Source organism: Squalius cephalus, assembly GCF_949319135.1.
Source record: "Squalius cephalus genome assembly, chromosome: 7".
Lineage (NCBI taxonomy): Eukaryota > Metazoa > Chordata > Actinopteri > Cypriniformes > Leuciscidae > Squalius > Squalius cephalus.
The window spans coordinates 8,979,260-9,004,984 of record NC_137128.1 but is presented as its reverse complement, the minus strand read 5'-3'; the positions used below and the strand labels follow the sequence as shown (position 1 = coordinate 9,004,984).

Sequence of the window (25,725 nt, the reverse complement as noted above, 5' to 3'; positions counted from 1 at the left end):
GCTATAAGACATAAAACGTGGTGAGGTTTGAATGTGACAACTCTTCCTGAGCCGCAGAGCGCAGAGATTCTTGCTGCGCTCGTCCACGTGTTATTGATGCGCCAGTGCGCATGCGCATGGTGTCCGGCGGCCCGGTGTGTGAGTGTGTATGATGGCGGCGTATGTGGAGATACTGAAGAATGAGTTTCCACAGATCGACTCTGAACTCTTCGATTATATCACTGGTACGGTACAAATATATGACATTAATATACACATGTGACGCCTTATATGCGCTGTTAGTGTCCAGTCCTGCGTCAATGACACGAGTTCATTCATTATATAAAATAGTTCTGGTGATGTGTTGGTCATGCTAGCAGACAGTCTCAGATACATCTGATCAATTACTGACATTAGCGCTTAAATAATCTCATGGACACACGAGTTATCGATTCAATCAAAACATACTTGCATTATAAGTTGACATTTGTGAAATAAAGCAGTTTGACAGTGACACCGGTCTCATGTTTCCAGACAGACAGATGGTTTACTACTATATAATATATAATAAAGTGCTGTACATAAAAGTTTTTGATTATATAATATATATGTGTGTGTGTATACACACCCATGTGTGTGTGTGTGTGTGTGTGTATATATATATATATATACATATATATATATATATATATATATATACACACACACACAAAACATGTATATATTATATATATATATATATAGACAAACTTTTATGTTAGATGTGATTAATCAATTTGGCATCACTCATAATATAATATAATATAACATAATAGTTTGTGCCTGACAGATGATTTTCTTGAGCAATACCGCAACTTTGTGAAAGATGAGTTCTGCAGATATAGTCATAGTTTCCCAGGCGTCACTCGAAATAAATTATGAATGGCATTAGAATGAAATGAATAAATGAACACATCTTCGTTCCATCTTCATTATGCCTTCATTTGTTAATATATTTTCCCCTAAAAGATTTATATTCAGTGACAACAGTGTAGATTTCACTTATTAATATTAATTTAAGTTATTATATTATTAAAGTGTATGCGATTACTTAGTATGCAGTGTAATTTTAACTAGTGCTTTATTATTTCTCCAGGTGAAAACCGACTCTTTTAGGGCCCTTAATAAAAGGACTGGCACTATAGTGTCGGCCCAGATCCGGCACATGTGCATTCAACCCGGACCAGATGTGGGCCGGATCTGGGCCAACACTATGTTGCTGTCTGGGTTTAATCGTTTAAACATTTAATCGTTAAAAGATCAAAATTGTACCTACGATTTCACCGTAACATTCATGAAATGAAAGCATTGCTCAATAAAATCATCTGTAAAGTGTGATAACTGCCCTTTAACAGCTTTGAAACCAGATTTTTCCAAGTGTGTTACGCTTTCAACTAGTTGTTTTTCATGTTGACCTCGCAAATCCAGAAGAGCAGTGTGACGAGGTGCATTGATGGCGATGTTGAGGATCAGGTGTGTGTTCTGACTGTGTGTGTCGTGTGTTTTTCGGCACAGGAGTGTTGGGCAGTGGCGGCTCAGATTTCGAGGATGGGGAGGAAGTGTTTGAAGCCATCGGTGGCGTTCTGCAAGAGGTCGGGGACAAGAATGAAGACGACATCCGAAACATCTGCTTCCAGATGTTCAACACACTCCAGCTGTAAGCGCCACACTGCAAAACATGCTTTTCTTACTTAGTATTTTTGTCTTGTTTCCAGTCCAGATATCTAAAAATTCTTCAATCAAGATGCTTTTACTAGGTGAGGAAAATGACTTAAGATATTATGTCACTAATTCCTGTTTTCCGGGGGAATTAAGTGAGTTGATGCTTAAAAAAAGCTAAATTATTTGCCAATAGGGTAAGAAAAATAATCTTAATTCAAGCTTGTTTTAAGCAAAAACTCACTTAATTTGATTTATTTTTCCAGAAAACAAGACTTAATATCTTATGTCATTTTACTACTTTAGTAAATGCGTGTTGGATGTAGGAAAAGTTAGATTTTTGGTCTGGAAACATGACAAAAATACTAAGTAAGAAGAGCGTTTTTTGCAGTGCAATGAACCGATCCACCATCAATGGAAATATCTGTTGATGTTCATATTCTTTCTAAAATAAAAACATTGCATAGGGGGAACTCGCTAATAATGAATTATGTCCGCTGATGATGTTGTTTATGTTTATTGTTTTAGTGTTCACTAAAGGAATTATGCTAATTTAATGATTACCACTCGTGATCTGAATGATCCACTGAATGATCAATGCGGTTTACATCTAAACACATATTTGAGGTCTAAACAACCACATTCTCATCTAAAATAGCTCTTAAAACTACATTCAGTGTGTGTTGTGTTTGCTCCTCCGCCATTGACGCTCGCTGTGAGAAATGAGTGATTTTAATAATTAGTGATTTGTGATATTAGTAGAATATCGCATGGCTGGAAAAGGCTCTCAGCCAATCAGATTCGAGATCCAGAACTAACTGTTGTATAAAGTTGATCAATAGTTTTAATTTTCCGAGTTATGAAAGGGAAACTCCAGCGGCTCTAACGTCTTCTGTCGTGGTCGTTCTTCAAGATGAGCTGTCAGTCTGTGTCACACATTTGAGACTTCAGCAAAAGTGAAATGGATGCATGCTGGGTTCCCACGGGTCCTTGGCCCTGGAAGGGTTTGGAAAATAAACACATGAAAATCATGAAAGTGCTTGAATTGAATTTATTTTGTGCAAGAAGTTTTCTGGAAAAAACGCTAATGTGTCATTTCGCACTAGCTTGGCCTATGCGCACTAGCTTGCTTGATTTACGCCAGTTACTCGCATTTACATGTTACGTTAAGTGTTTCCCGCATGAGATACTTTGTGTTGTACGTTGCCATGACGTTCACGCGCGCACAAAACTACTACGATCGTACCTCAACGTTTGGTGTTGGACACAACAAATGTGTTCCCACATTAAGTCCTTGAACTTGAGGGTATTGGACCTGGAAAGTCCTTGAAAGCTCCTTGAATTTGAAGTTAACCAAAGTGTGGGAACCCTGAACTATCTGAGACTTCAGCAAAAGTGAAAATGATTTAAAACTGAAATGGATGCATACACATGTGCTTTTCTGTTCTGCATGTCTGTGTTGTGACTGGCCTTTACTAAACCTCATCTAACCCATGATCTTGTTTGCTCGTGTTCTTGCCAGGACGAAGTGTGACTCTGGGCAGCAGCAGATGCTGCTGGAGGCGCCGGTGCAGTTATCTCAAGTGTCCGCCGACGCAGGTGAGACACATTTATTTAGATGTGTATTTCATCTTCATTGTTTACACTCTCAGTGCTGTTAGACAACAGCTAGATGACATAAAGCACACAGGTGATGATTCCTGTTTTGACATAAAGGATAATACTTTATTATTTCATCTTAGGTCCACTTAAAATGCGAACTTTTTTTTTAATAAAACCAAAAACAAAACAGTCATAGTTGTAATACACCACAATTTCTTTAACTATGAGAATGAAAGGATTTGTTTTGGTGCTGCATGGAATCAATAATTGTATAAAACTCATCTTTGATCACCAAAATGAAATATTTAAATGTTTTTTTCCTTAAAAATAAATTACTTCATGTCTTAAAATAGCTTGAATGTAACTCGACACCCTTGCCTCATTTGGTATTTGTGGTTCTATGAATATGCAAATGAGCCCCGCCTCCACTCACTCACTCAGCTCAGAGATCACACGTTGATCTGATTGGTTACGAGGTAGTTTGTGTCGTCAGAAACACCAGCGATTTCAAAGTGTGTTTTTGAGACTGTCTTTGGTTCACTGCAGTTTTAAGGAGGAAATACTCAGCAATGCTGTCGACTTATGAATTTACACATGGTTTGTCTTAAAGCACATTAAAAACACCACATAGACATATAAACAACATTAAAAGCTGGATTTTCACCACATGGGGACTTTAAGACTTTAAGGCTATTTTCAAAGATCATTATTTTGTGTATTGGGTGTAATAGAATATGTTAACATGCTTTAATGCTCAAAAAATACGTTATTTTCCACATGCTGTACATTTTTGTAGCTCCTCTATGCCCTGTCCTTCTAAAACAAGTTGATTTCTACAAAGCCCCTCCTTCTGAAAAGCGCGGTGCGTTGTGATTGGGCAACAGACCCGGTGCGTTGTGATTGGACAAACACTTCAAGCGGGTGTCGGAAATGTAACGCCCCTTACCATAATCGCGAGCTTCAGCTTTCAAAGCAATTATAAAGCACGATGTGCTCTGATTGGTTGGTTGGATCAGTGTGTTGTGATTAGTCGAGGGCTTCGAGTGTGTTTGGGAAATGTTCCGGCACTTTCCATAACCGCCAGTTTCAACACACTACTAACTCAACCAGGCCCCGCCCCTTTATTCTGCCCATGAATTATTTAAATGAGGAATATTGTGATGTGTTCGTTCCCGGAAGAAACTCAAGACTACAATGGAGGCGTTTCAGGAGTTCAGGAACACTGACACTGATATAGAGAAGAACTCAGACAGCAACATTACACACTAAAGGTCCAGTTTAACATCAAGAGTGTCTCAAATGTTTCTGCTCTTTCAGCGACATCTGCTAATGACGTTCATGGTATCTGGATGATGAAGAGGAACCCGAGTACAGTAAGATCATCTCACCTCATACAATCTTTCATATACTTGATATGATGTTTTGAGTATGTCTATGTCCAGCACCATCAACTATGTGACACTTTAACTCTGGTATAATGTAACTTTATCACTCTCTTCTCTCTCTTCTCATGTTAGACTGTGAATGCCAAGAAACTAGAGAAAGCTGAAGCCAAACTGAAAGCCAAACATGAGCGCAGGAATGAGAAGGACTCCCAGAAATCCACATCTCCACTGTGAGTTCTGCCTCATCGCTGGAACAGTTTCTGTTGCTGACTTGAGATGTTCACAGTACATATGATGTTCACCTGTGACTGAGATCACTGAGTGCCTGTTGATCTGCTTCTGGACGTGTTTCCTCAGGGTTTTGGAGGAGGCCTCGGCCAGTCAGGCGAGCAGTAAGAAAGAAAACCGCGTCGACTCCTCTGGGAAGAACCGCAGTTATGACATACGCATCGAGAATTTCGACGTGTCTTTTGGGGAGAGGTGAGAAATCACAGGATTCACAGAAACACTGGTATCTAAACCAACACAACATGAGTTACGATTTCATGTGACCGTAAGCACACAAAACATTCTTGAGACAGTAATGATAACTTGCGTGATTTAGGGAAGGATTCGTCAGACTAACTTTGGGTTCGGAAAGTGTTTTAATGTTTTTAAAAGAAGGATCTTCTGCTCACCAAGGCTGCATTTAATTCATTAAAAATCCCCCCAAAAAACAGTCATATTGTTAAATATTATTGCAATTTAAATCAGCTGTTTTCTATGTGAATATACTGTAAACTGTAATGTATTCCTGTGATCAAAGCTGAAGTTTCAGCATCATTACTCCAGTCTTCAGTGTCACATGATCCTTCAGAAATCAGTCTGATATGATGATTTGAGGATCAAGAAACATTTATTATTATACAGTTGAGTGTAAATTTTCAGTTCTTTGATGAATAGAAAGTTCAAAAGAACAGCGTTCATCTGAAATAGAAAGCTTTTGTAACATTATACACTACCGTTCAAAAGTTTTGGGTTAATTTTATTTTATAAAAAAAAAAAAAAGATGAATTAAATTGATCAAAAGTTACAGTAAAGACATTTATAATATTAAAAGATTCTGTTTAAAATAAATGAAATAGAACTGTTTTTAACATTGATAATAATAGTGAATGTTTCTTGAGCATCAAATCATGTGACACTGAATATTTAAAATGACTAGTTTTTGTTTTGTTTGTATTTTTAATCAAATAAATGCAGTCTTGGTGAGCAGAAGATCCTTCTTTTAAAAACATTAAAAAACTTACCGATCCAAACCTTTTGAACGCCAGTGTATATTGGAAAAACTTGTTGTTTTTTTCAGCCAAAATGACATTATTTTGTTGTCCTCTGTCTGTTGATCTCATCACATTCACTCAGACTGCAAATGCACATTCACAAATTAACAATATGACTGTCTAAGGGGTCATGACATGGATTTTTTTTTTATTTTAATGTTCCTTGAGGTTCACTTATAATGTTAATAAAAAAAATTTGCAGGCACAAAAAAACAAATATATATATGCTGAAAAGGTATTATTTTCAACCCTCATTCTCTCACTCTTTCTGAAATAACCAGTTTTTAAGGCGTGGCTCCTTTAAGGCTTGTCAGTAAATGTCCAGTTATGATTGGCTAACGTCATTGGATGTGAGTAAGTGTTTTAAAAACATTATCCATATAAAACCGTCACTTACAGACAAAGCATTATGAGATCTTTCACTTGCTGTTTGTGATGCAGCTGCTGTCAGATCCAGTACAGTTAATGTTTCATCTGTCAATAATAGTTTATTTGCGAACTCTCCATTACACTGGGCCTCGTTTACGAAACAAAATGTTGCTTTTCTATCGATCTTTTCTTTGGACCATTCTCTGTAAACACTAGAGATGTTTGTGTGTGGAAACTGTAGATCAGCAGTTTCTGAAATACTCAAAAAATATAATAAATTAGCTCATGATTTATTCATCCTGAAGTCATCGAGCACACGAATACAATCAGAGTTATGTTAAAAAAAATGTCCTGGCTCTTCCAAGCTTAATAATAGCAGTTGAGTTTTTTAAAAATATGTCTTAAATATGTTCACTGCAGTTTTAAGGAGGAAATACACAGCAATGGTGTCGACTTATGACTTTACATATGGTTTGTCTTAAAGCGAATGGTCGACCGATATTGGTCTTTTGATGGCCGATGCCAATATCTTAGAGAGCAGGGTGGCCGATATAAGTATATATATATATATATATATATATATATATATATATATATATATATATATACTTTATTTTAATCAATATTTAATAAATTAGAAATAAATTAGAAAACAAATCCTTAAAATAAACATGCTTATACTTTAGATGGCAACTTCTTGAATCTGCAATCCTATTACAGTTTTTTTCACAAATAAAGTAATTGTTTAAAAATATATGAATATGTGAATAAAAAGAAAGTAAACACTGTAACATTGCACTCAGTAATCTGGTAATGTCGTGCGCACTGGTAATCATATTTTTTCATATAAAGACAAGGTAACGCTAATATTGCATACAGCACACAGTGAAAACGATATGAATATGACTCTGTGGGCAACTGGATATATATCAGCATATTTTAAAATGAAGGATTTCAAGTTTTTCGATCGCGTCTCCTGTGAAGCTGATCTTCTGTTCACATTCGCACGGACCGACCGTCACTCGCAGTCACACGTTTATCAGGCTACAAATGCACACTTCACAAGATATCACAGCTGGACTCCATTAAATCTATTTAGGTTTATTAGGTATTCAGTATTAGGTATTTCTAGTTTATTAGGTATTCAGAGATTTGTTTAAATGATGTAGATGCGCATTTGCTGAATGTTGACGGTAAATGAGAAAGTACTTTAGCCTAATTGTTTGCCTTTTCTGTTACAAATAATATAAAAGCAACGCTTTACTTTTTCTCATACCATTTACTTTCTTTGTTTACCAGTTCTGTCCAACAAAGTATTAGATATGACTGACAGAGATCGTAAACTAATGAAGACGGATATTGTGAGTGAACGCTATGTGATCAGGCGCAGGGCCGCACATAAAAAAAATAAAAGTCTGGAGCGCCGTCAAAATAAAAGTCCCGCTTCCAACACATCGGCCAATCAGAAAAACTCATCAGCCTATGCCGATATTTTAAAAATGCCAAATATTGGCCGATATATTGGTCGACCACTACTTAAGGCGAGACACGGCAGGCAAAAACATACATTTTTTATGCAGTGGTCAGTTTTGAGATTTTGGGTTAGTTTACTCCTTCAATATATGTTCTTTCAAGCTGCTATAAAGAAAACGTTGAAAATATATATTAAGATGTTTATTTTATTACATTTTGTTTACTTGCGGCAGTAAGTTTCTCCCGAATTTACCAGGAAGTTTGCATTCAAACGCGACACGCCGAGGTCCGTCTGTTTACTGAAGTCTGTCATGACCGGTATCATTGTGAAGCTCTGAGTCTCCTGCACAACGCTATGTAACCCAAATATGGACATTTCCTTTTTATCAGTAACCAATCGTGAATGTCCAAAGGGGGATTTAAAGTTAACGACGATTTCTCATTTAGAGCTCTTTAAATCTTTAACAGCCGTTTTCTCAAAATAATTTTTTTGCGTTTTTTTGTCATTCTCCAGTACAAACATCTCAGCCTATGTAGCACCTGTGTACACCAAACTTTCCAGTTATACACTTAGCAGTATTCTGAAGATATTTTCAGAGGGATTTGTTAATAAATCATTCCTGGCCTGATTTATGTGACATTTTAATCAAAAAAATATGGCAAAAATAATTTTTTTATGGCTATGGACAGTATATTTTGATTTCCTAGGTAATGAAAGCATATATCCTGAAATCCCTCTGAGTTTTTATTTTCATCTTGTGTGTAAACAAAATGAAAAAATAATTTTACACCTGGCTTTATCATATGTTCAGATCTATCTACCGAAAATATATGCAAAATCGTGCATATTTAATTAGATCATGCCTAATTTGCATAATTAAACATACAAATTTCTAAAACTTGTAATACATTTTTTTTATATACTTGTGTAAGTAATGAACTGAGGAAGTTTCATGGTGATATCTATTATTTAAAAATTTTACCCTATTCACCTGTAGTGTCTCGCCTTAAAGCATATTAAAAACGCCACATAGACATATAACAACATTAAAAACCACATATTTTCACCACTGGGGAACTTTACATCACCTGATGCTCAGTTTGAACAGCAGATCATCTTGACCATTTCTTCATGCCTAAATGCATTGAGTTGCTGCCATGTGATTGGCTGATTTGATATTTGTGTTTAGATTAGATATAGTTGAACAGTTTTACCCAATAAAGTGGCCATTTGTATATATCCAAATAAATTAATATCAATTTGAATTAAATCGAATCGAATCCTGAAGTGTATGTCAGACACTTTACTCTTACGTAAGACAACCCTCACACTTTGAAAAATGCCTGCATGGCCTCTTGTGTCTTGTTGCTGTAACAGAAGTGCATTAGTTGGTGTGTTAACGCTTGTTCCCGTGCGCAGGTGTCTGCTTCAGGGCGCTGAACTGTCTCTGGCCACCGGCCGGCGCTACGGTCTGATTGGTCGTAACGGGCTCGGTAAGACCACTCTGCTGAAGATGCTGGCGAGTCGAAGCTTGCGTGTCCCCTCACACATCTCCATTCTGCACGTGGAGCAGGAGGTGGCCGGAGACGACACCGTGGCTCTGCAGAGCGTCCTGGAGAGCGACACCGTTCGAGAGGCGCTGCTGAAGGAAGAGCGCTCCCTCAACGCACACATCGCCAACGGGACGTACGTCAACTACTCTCACCAATGCCTCACACACTTAAATATGCTGTTGGATGTTTGTATCCAGGGTTTGACATGAACTTTTTTTGCTCAGCAGCCGCTTGTGGTTTTCCAAAGTTACTAGCCACTCATTTTCACTGGCCACAATTTTGACATCGATACCATAGGGAAAAATCTGCCGTATAGATACTTTCAATATTATCTTGTATATATATGAAGAGTTCAGATGCAAAAGCCTCTAAGTGCCATCTGAAATTTTCTTCTAGAATGATCATTTTTATCAAGCTCGTATATGTAAGTTCAGTAATTTTGCTTAAAATGACCTATTAATTGTCATTTAAGTGAAATTACTGAACTTAAATATACGAGCTTGATAAAAATGATCATTCTAGAAGAAAATTTCATATAAACTCTTCATATATTTCTCCATAATTTTGGCAGCCGGTAGGCTATATTAGGCTACTGTAACTTTAAGACCTGACGCACGGACCTATTATACTGTGCGCACATTTTGGATACGAGTACAAAATCTGCGGGAATAAGGAAAATTAAGCGCAATACGATCAATCACACTCTGAAATTAAAGCCCTGTAACAGTGACAGTATTCATCCGGATCAAATGAAACGAGTGAGTAACGGGACGGTTTATGTGTGACTCGCTGTCGGAGAGAGTGAGAAAGCTCAGCTGGTATTGTGCATCTATTCTGCAGAAAATGAGTATTAGAAGCGTTTCAGATATCGAAAAAGAGATATTGTATTTGGTTTGTTTTCATCCTCCTCTATTCTGTAACCTCAGTTTGGAAGCCTCTTGTTGATATTTTTTTTTATACGTTTTGAATGACTCAATTGGGTTGAGTCATTTACTTCATTATTGAATGAATCAGCCGTTTGAATGAATGAATGACTCAATGACTTGCTCATGGTCTGGTTGAGTTAGTTAGTAGTGTGTTGAAACTGGCAGTTATGGTAAAAGGGGCGGGGCATTTCCCAAACACACTCGAAGCGCTCGACCAATCACAACACACTGACTAAGCTGACCAATCAGAGCACAGTGTGCTTTTCAGAAGGAGGGGCTTCATAGAGACAGGAACTAAACAGAGCGTTACTGACAGACTGGGAAGAGAGGAGCCGCAACAATGGAGAATATGGGGAAAATAATCAACATTCAAGCAGGAAACCCTGCTCTAGTAGAGCACAAAAACTAACAGACGTTGTAAAAGTGTATAATAGGTCCTAATTAATATATTTCTAGTGTTAGCTAAAACCTGTTTCTGTGTGTTTCCTTTAATCTTTCAGTGCTGAAGGGTTAGAAAGTGTCCGTCTTTCTGAAATTTATGCTAAACTGGAAGAAATTGAAGCCGATAAAGCGCCCGCCAGGTGAGTAGAAAATGATTTGCATGTTTATCAAATAAATTAGAATTAATTTAGTTTTTTTCAGACTGCTGCGAGCTCATTTTACACACAGTTTTCATGTATTTGTAGATCAGGCTTCCATATTGTTATTCAGGACATGCAAGCATAGTCAAACAGTGTGATGATGAAAAAGTCATGTGATGCTCGTTTTCTTTCAGAGCATCAGTCATCCTTGCCGGTTTAGGCTTTTCACCTAAAATGCAACAGCAAACAACCAAGTGAGTATGTAGCCATGCAGTGATGGCTGATGTTTCGCTCGTATAAATCTTCTCTCTTCATAAGTGAAACCTTTATAAGATGATTTATCAGTGGCTGCGGTGGTTCTTGATGTGTGTGTTTCCTGTAGGGAGTTTTCTGGAGGCTGGAGGATGAGGTTAGCTTTAGCAAGTGCCCTGTTTGCACGGTGAGTTTATTATATGATGGTGTATTCTATACTACAAATAAATGCATTATACTATCATTTCATCATTTTGTGAAATTAATGCTATTTAAGTATATTTTAAAAGGTTGCATGGTTAACTAGTCAGATTATTCAGAGTACTTTGTGATAGTAATGATTGTTTTATCTGATGCTGTTTTTTTCAGGCCTGACCTTTTGTTACTTGATGGTGAGTAAAATGTTCTGAATATGGTGGTAATATTGATAATCTGTGTTAAATACTGATGCATATCTTTTATTCATCACTTCTATACAGAGCCCACAAACATGTTGGACGTAAGAGCCATTCTGTGGCTGGAAAACTATTTACAAGTAAGTGTCTTCTAAGACAGACAGACGGTTCGATAGTTTGCTTTCAAGGCTGACGTCTCATCATTTATCAGGTCTAAATGAAAACTAATGGGATGTTAAAATGTTTTAAGGCGAGACACTACAGGTGAATAGGGTAAATTTTTTAACTAGCAGATATCACCATGAAACTTTCCCAGTTGATTACTTACATTAAGAAGAAGAAAAAAATGTATTACAAGTTTTCTGTAATTTAATGTTTAAATATGCAAATTAGGCAATATATAATTAAATATGCACTAATTTGCATATATTTTAAAAAACGAGCCAGGTTAAAAAAATGTTTTTCATTGTGTTCACATATTAGATGGGAAAAAAATTACAGAGGGGTTTATGGATATCTACTTTTGTTATCCTGATTTTCGCCATGTTTTTTGGAATAAAATGTTATATAAATCAGACTAGGAATAATATATTTACAAAACCCTCTGTAAATGTCTTTATAATATAACTAGGTACAAGACTGGAGAGTTTGGTGTATAGGTGCTCCTGAAGTGGAGATTTCGGACTTGGAGTATTAGAGAAAAGTCATTTTGAGAAAACGGGCATCAGCCAATGAGATTGCGCATTCAGCCCTTTTACTTTCACGATTGGTTGCTGATAAAAAGGAAATGATATTTGGATCCGACAGCATTGTACAGGAGAGACAGAGCTTTCCAGCGGTGTGTGTGATGACAGGGAGCAGACAGCGATCGCGGAGCAGCGGGAGGATTTAGAACGCCAACTTTTGTTTAATTTATGAGAAATCTACAGACGCAAACAGACAAAGTGTAGTAAAATAAAGACCTAAATGTGTATTTCAGACTTTTTTTCACCACAAGTCTTAAAGAAGACATGTTATTGAAGACAAATATCCAAAAATCTCAAAATTGACCAGTAAAAATAAAACAATGGTTTTGCCTGCCGTGTCTCGCCTTAATGGCTGAAATCTGATAAGATGGTAGTTCCTACAGACGTTTTTGAAGTAATTGTACCTTTCTGTCAACCTAGACATGGCAGTCCACCATCCTTGTGGTGTCTCACGATCGTAACTTCTTGAATGCGGTGGTAACAGACATCATACACCTGCACTCCCAGCGGCTGGAGAGTTATCGCGGCGACTATGAGAACTTCATCAAGACCAAAGAAGACCGACTGAAGAACCAGCAGAGAGAATATGAAGCTCAGTTACAGTACAGAGAACATATACAGGTACATATATACATATACATCTAACAGCTTCTCTGAAGAACATCTTCCTCACCTAGACTGAGTCTAAAGGAAGTCTGACAGAGGTCTTACATTTGAGTGAAATCGGGTCCTTAAAAGTCTTAGATCACGCAGAAATCATTCTAATATGCTGATTTAGTGCTTTGTTTTAGTGTTATTGTCACTGTTGAAAAAGTTTTTCTGCTTAATATCTTTGTGCAAACCGTTATACACTACCATTCAAAAGTTTGAGGCAAGTAGTGTTGTCAGATATTCGATATGTATCGATACTGAAATATCTGAAACGGTTCCAATACTCCTTTCCTGCAGGATCGATACATCAATACCAGCTGCGCGTTCTTGCTTTCTTTTTTCTGACGCTGAATTGACACACACCCGCCTCCGCTCACTCACTCGTCTCATTCGCTCCGGTTGAATAGTGTTACTGGGCCAGGGTTGCAGGTATTGCACATAATTTGAGTCATTCCCACAGGCTTTACGCACACGCCGCTGATCTATACAAGTGCACATAAGCCGCCTCTCAAACCGCTTGCGAGTACTAACATTTTGTTATCTTTCTTGGCTTATTGTGCTTAAACGGTCAAATACACACAATAAAAAATCCTGAAAAAATAAATGCATCACGGTTTCCACAAAAATATGAAGCAGCAAAAATGAAGCAAAAAAAAAAAAAGTCACCAAATCAGCATATTTTAATGGTTTCACCTTTTAAGGACATTGATAATTTATAATAATTGAGCAGAAAATCATCATATTGGACTGATTTCTGAAGGATCAAGTGACACTGAAGACATGCTGAAAATTCAGCTTTGATCACAGGAATAAATTACATTTCACAATATATTCACATAGAAAACAGTTATTTTAAATTGTAATAATATTTCACAATATTTCTGTTTTTACTGTATTTTTAATCAAATAATAGCAGTCTTACTGAGCATAAGAGACTTCTTTCAAAAACATTAAAATATCTTAATTATTCCAAACTTTCGACCAGTAGTGTAACTTCTCTATGAATTATGGCTGCAACAAAATGTGAAAGAAGAATGAAAATATGAGTATTTTGTGAACGCGTTGTGCATATCTGCACGCATCAAAAATATTGTGAGTATTATTTGATGGATGTGGGTTTTTCAGTGCCTGATGCAGATTCACCAAAATTGCTGAATTACTTTTTACACAGTTTTCTCAATCCACCAAAAATTGACAGTGCTTCTGAAAGCTGCAAGTTGAAACGTGTGTTAATGTTGTGCTTGTGTCAGGTGTTCATCGACCGCTTCAGATATAACGCCAACAGAGCGGCTCAAGTGCAGAGCAAACTCAAGCTGCTGGAGAAACTGTAAGTGTGACACGAGCAGCTCATGTTTACTCACTGATCAAACACACACTTGCTCACTCGCCCTCTGTGTGTGTGTTTGTGTCACAGGCCTGAACTCAAGCCCCTGGTCAAGGAGTCTGAAGCCATCTTACGGTCAGTTTCGCTCCGTCTTCCTGTGTGTGTGTGTAGTGTGTGTTCAGAAGTGAACGTGTGTTTGGTTCTGATCTCCAACAGTTTCCCGGATAACTTTGAGAAGCTGTCTCCTCCGATCCTGCAGTTGGATGAGGTGGAGTTCGGATACTCGCCCGACCAGCGGCTCTTCAACGGCCTCAGCGTCTCGGCGGATCTGGAGTCTCGCATCTGCATCGTATGTGTTCCCAATAACACTAAACAACTTTGTCCAGCTCTACAAACCAGAGCTTACTGGTCTTTTCTGAGGCGATCACTATTACCATTGTTTGGAATGATTATAAAACCTGTGAAACCTAGATAGTTATAAATATATATTTAGTTACGGGTTTCCCCCCAACAAAACGTGCATTCATTTAATTTATTTGAAGTCATTGTCCCTGATTAATGTCCCTTAATCAAGAGACTTAGCAAGTTGATTGTCATCCAAAAACCATTGCTGAAATACAGACGTTTCCATTAAAAGGTTTGAATATGAAATATCCGTTTAATATCTTAAGTATGGCTTTAAACCATCATATTATTACTTATGTACTTTAAATACCATTTCAATTTTAAATTTAAAACTATGATGCAAGAACAAATTATGCAATATTTATTGTACATATGTACAATATTGTCTTGTTACATATGTTGCATGTACTTACCATAGTAATAACAGAAAATTATGCATAATTACAAGCAACTAAATCTTAAATCCTAACCCTACCCTAACATTGTAGTAAGTACATGTAGTTAATTAATATTACTCAGTAATTACACTGTAAGAATGACACCTTAAAATAAAGTGTAACCAAATAAAGTGTTATCCTTGGTTACACTATGTTTTACATTACGTATACTTAGTGTAATTACAGGGTACTTATCCAAGAAAGTACTGGTAATAAAAGGTAACTACATGGGTGAAGGTTAGGTTTAGGGGATCGGGGTTAGTACAGAGTTATTGTAAATGCTATAATAAGCACTTAGTACGTACGTGCGGAACAGGACTGTAAAATAAAGTGCTACCAGTAACTCTTATCAGTTAACCGAGAGCACATCATCTTTCATGGATTGTCTTCATGTGTCTGTAGGTGGGAGAGAATGGAGCTGGTAAATCCACTGTACTGAAGCTGCTAATGGGAGAGTTGACGCCTATCAACGGTGTCAGATACGCCCACAGGTGAGCTTCACTGCCACACCCAAGAGACAATAGCCGCTTTCCGTCCAAGTAGTTACAGGAACTTAGTTCTAGGAACTGTCCACTTCTAAACAGTTCTATGAACTACTCTCCCCCAAACTCGGGTTTGCGTTCGCACTGGCCAAGTGGCCGTAGGAACTGGTAGGAGGGGTAAGGGAGTGACGCAAGCACGGTGACTTTTATTTTGACGGCGCGACAGACCTTTATTTTGACGGCGCTGAGAACGCCAGAGCAAACAATGCTCGCATTCTCTGTGTTTATTAGTTAGCGATCTGTCTAACAGTACTGTTTAATATCTTATCAGATAGAACTGTTATAGAAAGTAGACAGTATATGAAAAAAGGTTATTAGCATATGCCGTGTGGTTGATGTCCAGTGTTACTGAGCAGAAATACATAATCATGTTTGACTTGGTCCCCTCAAAGTTGCGTTGGATTTTCTCTTCAGCATTTAAGGTTTAGAGACCCATCTATCACTGTTTTCCATGTTTGTATAGTTAGTTTATGGAGTAAATATATAGGCTATAATCTGTGTGTTTACATTCTAGCTGTTTTAAAGATGGCGGGTGCTGGTGTTCCACGTGCATTCGGTCATCAGCGTACACTAACGTCACGAGTAGTTCCTATAGTGCTGGTTTAGACCGACTCTGAAGTAGGACCTAAATTAGTTCCTCCAAATGGAGTTCCTAGAACTAAAATCGTTCCTAGTTCCTGCGGTGCGAACACTCCGACATCCGGGTACTTTAGCCAATAGTTCTAGGAACTGTGAAAAGGTTCCTCCGGTCGGAAAGCGGCTTATAACCTGTCTGTCTGTCTGTCTCTTACATCTCTCTGTCTTTTCAAACAGAAACTTGAAGATTGGTTATTTCAGTCAACATCACGTGGATCAACTGGACCTCAATGTCTGCTCAATAGAGCTGCTGCTGAACAGATTTCCCGGTAATGCCTCAAACTGCCACTTACATTCTCATCAAAAACCATCAGCATTACACCCCTGACCCCTGCAGAGACACTTCTGATGTCTCAAGTCCTGTTCATTAATGAAGATATTAGTCACATCATTCACACTGAGAATGTTGAACTGTTATTCTAGGCCTTTGTCACTCGTGTCACATCATCTGTGTGATTGACGCATTTAAAGTCAACATGAAGTCAATCATTTTTTTATTGTCTTTGACTGTTTCTACTAATATTAAAGTCCCCCTGTAGGCAATCATTTTATCCCTTAAAACTCATCTTTGATCACTATATTTAAATATTTTTTCCTGGAAAAAAGTCATCGTCTTCAAATAGCTTGAATGTAACCCGACACCTTTGCCTCATTTAGTATGCGCGGTTCTATGAATATGCAAATGAGCCCCGCCTCCACTCACTCACTCACTCAGAGATCCACTGGTTGACGATCACACGTTGATCTGATTGGTTACAAGGTCGTTTGTGACGTCAGAAACACCAGCGATTTCTAACCGTGTTTTTGAGACTGTCTTTGGTTCACTGCAGTTTTAAGGAGGAAATACTCAGCAATGGTGTCGACTTATGAATTTACACATGGTTTTTCTTAAAGTGTTTTAAAAACACCACATAGACATATGAACAACATTAAAAGCTGGATTTTCACCACAGGGGGACTTTAAGTCCATTTAGCTGAAGTTTGACCCGTCTCCTCTGTGTTGCTGTGATCAGGTCAGACGGAGGAGGAGTACCGTCATCAGTTGGGTCGATATGGCATCACGGGGGAACTGGCCACGCGGCCGGTGGCGAGTCTGTCAGGAGGACAGAAGAGCCGTGTGGCTTTCGCTCAGATGACCATGCCCTGGTAAAACACTAATCTAACCAGTGTTATATTAATATCATTGAGATACAATTTATACAAATACAATTTTTTTTTTTTACTTTTATATTTTCCATTTAGTTAAAGTTCTAGTAATTTAGTTGTTGTTGTTTGTTGTAATTATATTAATATAGTTATTTTTTATTAATTTCAGCTTTAGTTATTTTAGTACATCAAGTTAAACTAAATGAAAATGAGAAATGTTGCCTGAAATAAAGTTTCTATTTTATTTCAGTTAAAGGTACAATCAAATATAAATATCCCACTAGAACAATGTTATATATTTTGTTGACTTGTGTACTTAAAACAAGTTATCCCAAATTTTTCCAACAATGTTTAAATCCAGAGTAGTCCCCAATTTAAAGCTGTGTCTTTGTTATTGTTTTGAATAAGCGACCTCTAGTGGTGAAACTTTCATATTGTGCCTTTAACATTTGTTATATCTCAAGTAACAAATGTTTCTTATGGTTTTAGTTAACCACAATAACCTGCTTCTAACGGCCATTTACACCTGCATTTACATCACCTGACCCTCAGGCTCTGTTTACACCTGCTATTAAGATGTGTTTTGGTGGATCGGATCACAAGTAGATGAGAGACACATTCCCGTTTACACCTGGTGTTTTAATCCGTCTCTTTTTCCACTTTCAACCACTGATTTCTTCCAGGGGAGAGTCTATGGGCTATATATGTTAAATATATGGGCTTTTTTTTTTTAGATCTTTCGATCTAATAGACTTAATAAGCTCACGCAATTTAAAAATGAACACGACCGGAGGTTTAGCTTCTGCTCTGACAGACACAAGACCAGCCGAACACTGTGAGTGAGTGTTAGAAATCAGGAATGGTGAGAGAACATTGTGCTTGGTACATTTTTCATCTTCAAACCAAACTTGGGTCTCCAGCCGACAAAGTTTAAATCCCGTCTGGCTCGAGCTCTTCCCATAATGTTACCCATTAGGCCAGTAGACGGAGAGCAGACAGTGTTTAGTGGCTGTTTGAACACATTCGATCACATGAGTGTTTACACTATGAAAGCAATCCAATCGAATGCGTTTTCAACTTCCTGTGGAATAGTCTAGGCAGAACTAGAAGTGATCGGCAGTGGACAAGCTCAAAACGCTTTAGACTCCGTTTACACCTGTATTTTGTGTCGCCCACTTGTGATCCGATCGACCAAAACACATCTTAATGCCAGCTGTAAACAGGGCCTCACATTTATTGACTGACCTTCACTTACGCCCTCTGAATCGTATTTACACCGTATGGCCTTCATTTGCACGTTCATTTACATATTCAGACTTTCTGATATCTGACTTTCATTTATAGCCCCAACTTCTACATTCTGGATGAACCCACAAATCATCTGGACATGGAGACGATCGAGGCCTTGGCAAAAGCCCTCAACGTTTTCAAAGTAAGTGCAGAATCTGCTAACGTTGTCCTCCACGTTGAAGAAGCAAATCTGATGTGTTCTGAGGTGTTTACAGCATTTTCATTATGTAATTGTAATCACTTGATGTAAAACAAAACAGCAGGAAGTAGCAGCAGCTAATTAAGTGTTGTCTGCAGAAACTTGACGTGTGTGTGTTTCTCTGTCAGGGTGGTGTGGTTCTGGTGTCCCACGACGAGCGTCTGATCCGGATAGTTTGTAAGGAGCTCTGGGTTTGTGAGGCCGGGCGAGTGCATCGCGTGGATGGAGGCTTTGACGAGTACAAGGATATCTTACAGGAACAGTTTCGTCGGGAAGGATACTTGTGATAGTTTCCTCGAGACGTCTGTTTACCTGCTCTACATTACAAACACCAAAACTGCCATTTGATGAGTGTCCACAGTCCCACGCCAGCAGGTCGGATGTTCTTACTTGCCAGTCGGATGTTCTCACTCAAACCCATTCAAACTCCCTCAATCATGCGGCTCAGACACGTCCTCCGGGTTCAAGGCTGGACGCCTCCTGAACTTTTATGTAGAACGACATATTAAAGTTGAAAGAAGTGGCGAAGTGGACATATGCACTAACAGATGTTATACACCATACCGCTTTTAAAAAATAACTCAAAATACAGAAATAAAATAATAACTGTCCAAATTTTTGTAATTTTGTGTCTGGTCACTATTGTTAATGTTTTTCATTTGATTGTGTGTCTTCATTTGCCAGATAACCAGATCCATCAGATGTAGTTCACTTGCTTAAAATAATGCATTTTGTATCTTCTCACTGTCTGGATTTATACATATAAGCTTATGACACTTCCTGAAATTAGGGATGGGCAATATTACCAAATTCTTATTTCACTATAACCATATATATAATTTTTTATTTTTTTATTTTTTTTTATTTTAAAGAGCTCTCCTATAATTGGTTTACATGTATCCAAGGTCAAAAAACACTTCTCACAAAATTTTCTCATAATATACATTGCAGCATCAGATTTTTTTTCTCACAGTGTCTAAAAGCGGATCACCTGTTGTGATTGGTGATTATCAAAATTGAATAGCTATTAGCATATCTGAATTTCAGCTCCGGAGACTTCCTCGGCACTTGATGATGCACAGCAATACGATCAGTAACGATGATGTTCGTTTTACTGTATCAATTCCAGCACGAGTCCTCATCCTTTGGAAATGCATGCAAAGTGGATTGACTTTTCGACAACACGAATCAAACTCTTCCAGTCTCGGCTACAACTGCATGAGGCCGGGTTAAAATGGTCGTATGGTCGATGAAGACCACAGGCTGGCATTATGCAAATTTGTTACAAACATACGTGGGTTCGAACAGGAAATCAGAATGTAATTACTGAAGAATCATTTCAGGCTGTTCAGAATCACTTTTTCTTTTGGGAGAAAATAACTCCATTTATCTGCATTTTGATCTTTGAAACTTTGCAGACCTTTTAAATTCACAAACAGCTCTGTTACACACTACATGAACGGTCATATTCGAACAAGCATAAAAGGACCACTTAATTTGAAACACTTCACATGCCAAAGAAAGTTGAATATTTGGCTCACATTTATTTTAATCTGACATTTTTGTACATCTGAACCGTGCAATAAAAGGATAGATCACCCAAAAACGTCATCATTATTCAATTAGAAAAAAAAAAAAAGTGTAATTAATATTGAATAATAAGGTTTTATATTAAAAATAGCACCAAAAGAAGGCAAAACATGAAGTTTTTCATGTCAACTTAGACTAAAATCCGCTCTTGAACAGCGTGTACGAGTAGAGTGACAGATTTAGTCTCCGAGCCCTCAAAGCGTTCTGTAATCACTTCAGCAATCATGAAGGGGAAGAAAGCGCGGACAATCTGGCTTTCCAAAAAGAAAAAAGCCAGATTGTCTGCTTCTACTATGTTCCTTTTTTGGGGATTTCCAATCAGGATTTAGACCGTATCTTAGTAGAAGACTGCTCTCATCAGAATTACAAATGGCTTCCTCTTATCATCCAATCGTGGTTGTATCTCTCTATTAGTGTTACTTGACCTTAGTTTTGCATTTGATTCTGTCAACCACACATTCTTTTGAATAGACACAAAAATGATGTTGACATTAGTGGAATTGCATTAGCATGGTTCAAATTGTACCTATCAATTATCATACCATTATTAATTTGTAGCAGTAAATCAAGAGAATGGAGTACCACAAGGCTCAGTACTAGGACTGTTGCTTTTCACCCTGTATATGCTACCCTTGGGAGATAAATGTCTAACCTCCCCAACTCAAAATTTTCTAGTGACTGGTCACATCTAAATTTTTCAGTCGGCCCAAGTGAAATTCTGTAAATGTAATTTTATAATTTACAGAATTTCACTTGGGCCAGAAAATTTTGAGTTGGGGAGGTTAGACATTTTTTACAGTGTAGGAATCATAGTGTTTCACTGTTTCACAGATTTCACTGTTACACTGATGATACTCAGCTCTAATTCTTCACAGCCTGATGAAACATACCAATTCACATAACAATCAGAATGCATAGTTGATATATATATAAAAAAAATATGACTAGTAATTTCCTGCTACACAATTCTTAAAAAAAGAAATTATATATATATATATATATATATATATATAATGTCAAGTCTTCCTCATCAGTTAGGAACCTGGGTGTTTTATTTGATAGCCTTAGAAATATATCTAAATGATGACATGCTCTCAATGTAAAATGCAGAAAAGTTAACAAAGGGAAATAGACAAACTTTCGGTCACAAGACACACGAGAGACACACGAGAGCCAGTGGCATTTCACATAAAGGCTATTTGAAGGTTCATCGGGGTGCCTTTTTTATGTTTCTGAGATTTGTCTGAGATTTTTGTTATGGTGGATAGGGACAATGATTCCTCATTTGTTCCTCACACAAAGCAATTTGGCTTTGGAAGGCTTGGAATTTTTGTTAATTTCTTGAACAAAATGTGATACTTTTTTATCTGCATGTTACATGCTTTATATTGTTGAGAAGTGGTTAGGTTTAGTAGGGATCAATCTAGATGTTCTATATACATATATAGTAGTTGAGCAGAGCAGCAGGGTGAACATCAAACCACACTTTGTGTAAACAACATGTAAACAACAGGTGCGTAGATCCAACCCAGATGCAATGATAGGGGAAAAAAAGGCAAAAATGTAGGCAAAGGCTCTCATCAATTTTATTCCATCAAGGCCACCAAAAAGTAAAAGAGTGTTAAGTGTAAAACTTTTCGAGCTCAACCCTTTGTCAGTGCCATTCAATTCCAAGCACACGCTTACATTCATTTACATTCTAGGACATTATCGCAATCCTACTGATATAAACATACAGATATACAACAAATGTTTTATTAATACAAAGGACATACAGTCAAACCAAAAATTATTCAGACACCATATATAATTTTTGATATTTTTTTACTAGTGGGTACAATACACTATAATTTTTGTAAGTTAGGATAGCAAGGTGCCAGAAAATTTTTTGGTTTGACTGTAGTTTATATATTTGTTATATTTTCAAGTGCATTTTTACAATTCATTTCATTACATTCTTATCATTAATACAAGTATCGTATGGAACTTTTTAAAATAATTAACAAGAACTTTGGCAATATCATCGTTGTTTGTAATTTTCATGAATAATTTTATGTATTGTAGGGGTTCTCACAAATACCACCAAAATGGCCTGGTTTCACAGACAGGGCTTAGACTAAGCCAGGATTAGGCCTTAGGTCAATTAGGAAATTTAAGTAGCTTTTATAAACATGTCTTTGAAAAAATCATTACTGGTGTGCATCTTGAGACAAAACACTGACATATTTTAAGATATGCTTTCAGATGAAACGGCTGAAACATGCATTTTAGTCTGGGACTAGGCTTAAACCTAGTCTGTGAAACCAGGGATAATGTTTTAAGGTGACTGCGAGAGTGTCAGATGACTCTTCCTTCTTTAATTGTGGGGCACCAGCAACGAATTTCACCTTTCCAGTGAAGAACAAAGATTGTTGAACAAATAAAGATTATGTAAATTGAAAGAAGTTTGTCATCTGACCAATCTGTTGGATTTGTGAGATAACGGACAACTTCTAACTTGCCTCTTACTTATTATCAACACAAAAGGAAGACAAGCGCAATAAAATACATTTTATTAACAAAAAAAAAAAAAAAAAAAAAAAAAAAGTGTAAATAAACAAATAGTAAATGAATACCATGAATTATAAAGGAATAAAATGCATTTTACATTACACATGCATATTGCATATACAATGCAGATACATTATCTTAGTGAAAGATAAACTGTTGTTTCTCTGAAACTAATATGGTGATGAAGAACCGTTGTCAGGATACAGGCACAGAGACAGAGGTAAGTGAATCCAAACACAGCTTTATTCAAGTTAACAATAGTGCAAGGTGAGTATTTGGTGAGTTCAGGTGCAGATACAATGAAGATCACTCGGTGCTGGGCAGACAGCAGGTAAGCATGTTAACTTCAGGTTTAGTTGATATCAAGCCGTCACAGTTCAGTAATACGTGTCTTTTCTCTTTCAGATGCAGTCGATAGCAAGCAAGCTCGGAGGAAACACTGGAAGCTCGGGAGAACACAGGATCACAGGTAACATGGAATCGAACAGGATTTCTGGAGACATCAGAACAATGACACAGAGGTTAGTGTTTCACAGGTAAGTGTACGTTACGTCTCAGAATCTTGATGCATCAGAGGCTCAGGAGACAACGGCTAATGGTCTGTTCCTGTTGGAGGCTTGACAATGAACTGAGGGATTGGTGAGTGTTTTATAGTGCTTGTTGATGAGGCTGCTGATGATGAACAGGTGTGTGTAATTAGTATTCCGGAGAGAGTGAGTGCAGGTGCGCCAAAGAGGATCCTGGGGAATGTAGTGCAGAAAAGACAGACGGTGAACGTGATAACCGTATGCATAAAAACGCATATGAAATTATTTGTTTTTAACTGGCATCAGCTATATTATCTCTAATGTAAATTAGAAAATCATATACTATAATATAATATACAACAATGCCAAGGTCTCTGGAAAGAGGTTTCTCCCACTGGTTGTGCTGGGTGACAATGCAGTGGGAAAACAGCCTTGAACACGAAGATCTGTGGGATGCTGATCTCCTGGAGCACTACAAGGGTCCTAAAATCTGGAACACACAGGCGTAGGTACCTTGAAGTAAAAGTTTGCTCTCTGGAGCTTACGCTTGTTGCAAATTTACCTCTCTGAGCCGGAGACTCAGAACTTGGTCAGTCCGCTTTTGTCTCTTTGGCATGGAGACTCGGCACATGCTGTATCTGTTATTGTCCCGCTGGACGAAGACACTGAACATAGTATGTCTGTTAATGTCTCTTTCCTCAGACTGGAGACTCAGAATGTGGTCGTATCGGTTGCTGCCTCAAAAGATGTAGACTCAGATCATGGAATCTGTTGCTGTCTTTTCTTTCACAGGTCAGAGACTCAGAACGATGTATGTGTTAATTCCCTTAAGAGACTCACAATGGTACGGTGTATCTTTAAATGGACGGACCGATGACTCAGAACTTGGTCATATCTGTTGCTGTTTCACTGGATGAGAGACTCAGAACTAGGAGTGTCTGTTGACCCTTCTTTCCCCGTGGAACTAATTTGCTCACAGTTAGGACAGTGTCTTTAAAGGCCGGGACATTTTGAGTGTAGGTCGGCTGAGGTTTCTCAGCGTGTTCTGCACTGTTGGCTCTAGTTGGACGCTTTCAGTTTTTTTTTTTCTTTTTTGGCCGATTCAGCATGCTGAATGTGCGCCGGGCCGTCGGTGAGAGAGAGAACTCTGACTGGCTGTTCAGCTTAGCGAACGAGTCAGTGCACGAGAATTAAAAGCAAAACTTAGCAAAGAAGTCAAGACGGCACAGAGAGATGGCTGTTATAATTTTAGGTCATCTTACCTGAACATTTGAATGATTGAATATTTTCATAATAACATGAGACTGATACTCGTAATGGTAAGCAAGCGATGCTTTGTTGACGGTTTGTATATCTACAGTCCTAATTTCGGTTTCACTTTTTGAATGATGAAAATAGACTAAAATATTTCCTTTCATGCAGGCACAGAACATGCTTTTTGACAGTCGCCTTTAGGCCTTTTTGTGTGTTCAAGCGCAATTTTTTGGCTATAGTTCTCTAGTTCTTTGATGTCGGCTTTGTGTGTCCTGGGCTTAAAGTTTTAACAGTGCATTACTCACTTCCCAAACCGCCACCAGAATACCTCTGGCAATGTTCTAAGCATATATGGTCCAAACATGATTTAAAAAGACTGAATTGTCATGCATGCATTCATTTGTACGTTGTACCTTATAATTTGCACTACAAATAGCTGTCACTGAGAATACTTATTTCTCTGAGTGTGAAATGAATGTTGTATTTGACATCAGTTTTAAGGTTTCCAAGCAGTTATGAATGGATTTGGATGGATTATTGTGGCCTCTCTTTGTTTCGGCCAGCCACTGCTACTGCATCCAAATGGCCCTAAAGACTTTTTATGGTGGTCTGGACCTAAACCTTAGGATTTAGTCTCAGAGGTTTAAGGGCAGAAACTGAATGTGGACCAATGAGAAGTCCCGTGCTTTCATAAAATAAGCAGGTCTGGAGACGGAGGACCCTGTGGAGCCGAAAGGATGGTGGACCTCATTGGGTCGACAGATCGTAGGGCCAAGGCGGAGCCGGATGGTCGGAAGTCATAGGTTTAGGCCGTCACTCCTAAGACCAGGATGGATCTGGCGGGCCTGTAGACCGAGGTCGAGTTGGTGAAGACAGAAGAATGGGTAGATTCGGT

At 37.8% G+C, this 25,725-nt stretch overlaps 1 protein-coding gene across 1 annotated transcript; it reads left to right on the top strand.

The window, feature by feature from the left end:
* The first annotated feature begins 58 nt into the window (after nucleotides 1-58).
* On the top strand, nucleotides 59-19,249 carry abcf3 (ATP-binding cassette, sub-family F (GCN20), member 3). Its single transcript, XM_079876063.1, has 21 exons — nucleotides 59-224; nucleotides 1,534-1,675; nucleotides 3,200-3,276; nucleotides 4,597-4,652; nucleotides 4,797-4,894; nucleotides 5,022-5,144; nucleotides 9,246-9,512; nucleotides 10,806-10,886; nucleotides 11,081-11,140; nucleotides 11,269-11,325; nucleotides 11,508-11,530; nucleotides 11,618-11,673; nucleotides 12,700-12,900; nucleotides 14,181-14,257; nucleotides 14,345-14,389; nucleotides 14,471-14,603; nucleotides 15,499-15,587; nucleotides 16,452-16,543; nucleotides 17,288-17,420; nucleotides 18,765-18,852; nucleotides 19,038-19,249. The coding sequence occupies exons 1-21, from the start codon at nucleotides 149-151 to the stop codon at nucleotides 19,194-19,196; spliced, it is 2,133 nt and encodes a 710-aa protein (XP_079732189.1). The 5' UTR covers nucleotides 59-148; the 3' UTR covers nucleotides 19,197-19,249.
* The last annotated feature ends 6,476 nt before the right edge of the window (nucleotides 19,250-25,725 follow it).

Bases quoted from the DNA above. Each gene is read 5' to 3' on its own strand.
- abcf3 (XM_079876063.1), top strand. From the start codon at position 149: ATGATGGCGGCGTATGTGGAGATACTGAAGAATGAGTTTCCACAGATC. The intron at 9,513-10,805 runs GTACGTCAACTA...TTAATCTTTCAG, and splicing joins GCACACATCGCCAACGGGAC to TGCTGAAGGGTTAGAAAGTG. The intron at 12,901-14,180 runs GTACATATATAC...TGCTTGTGTCAG, and splicing joins AGTACAGAGAACATATACAG to GTGTTCATCGACCGCTTCAG.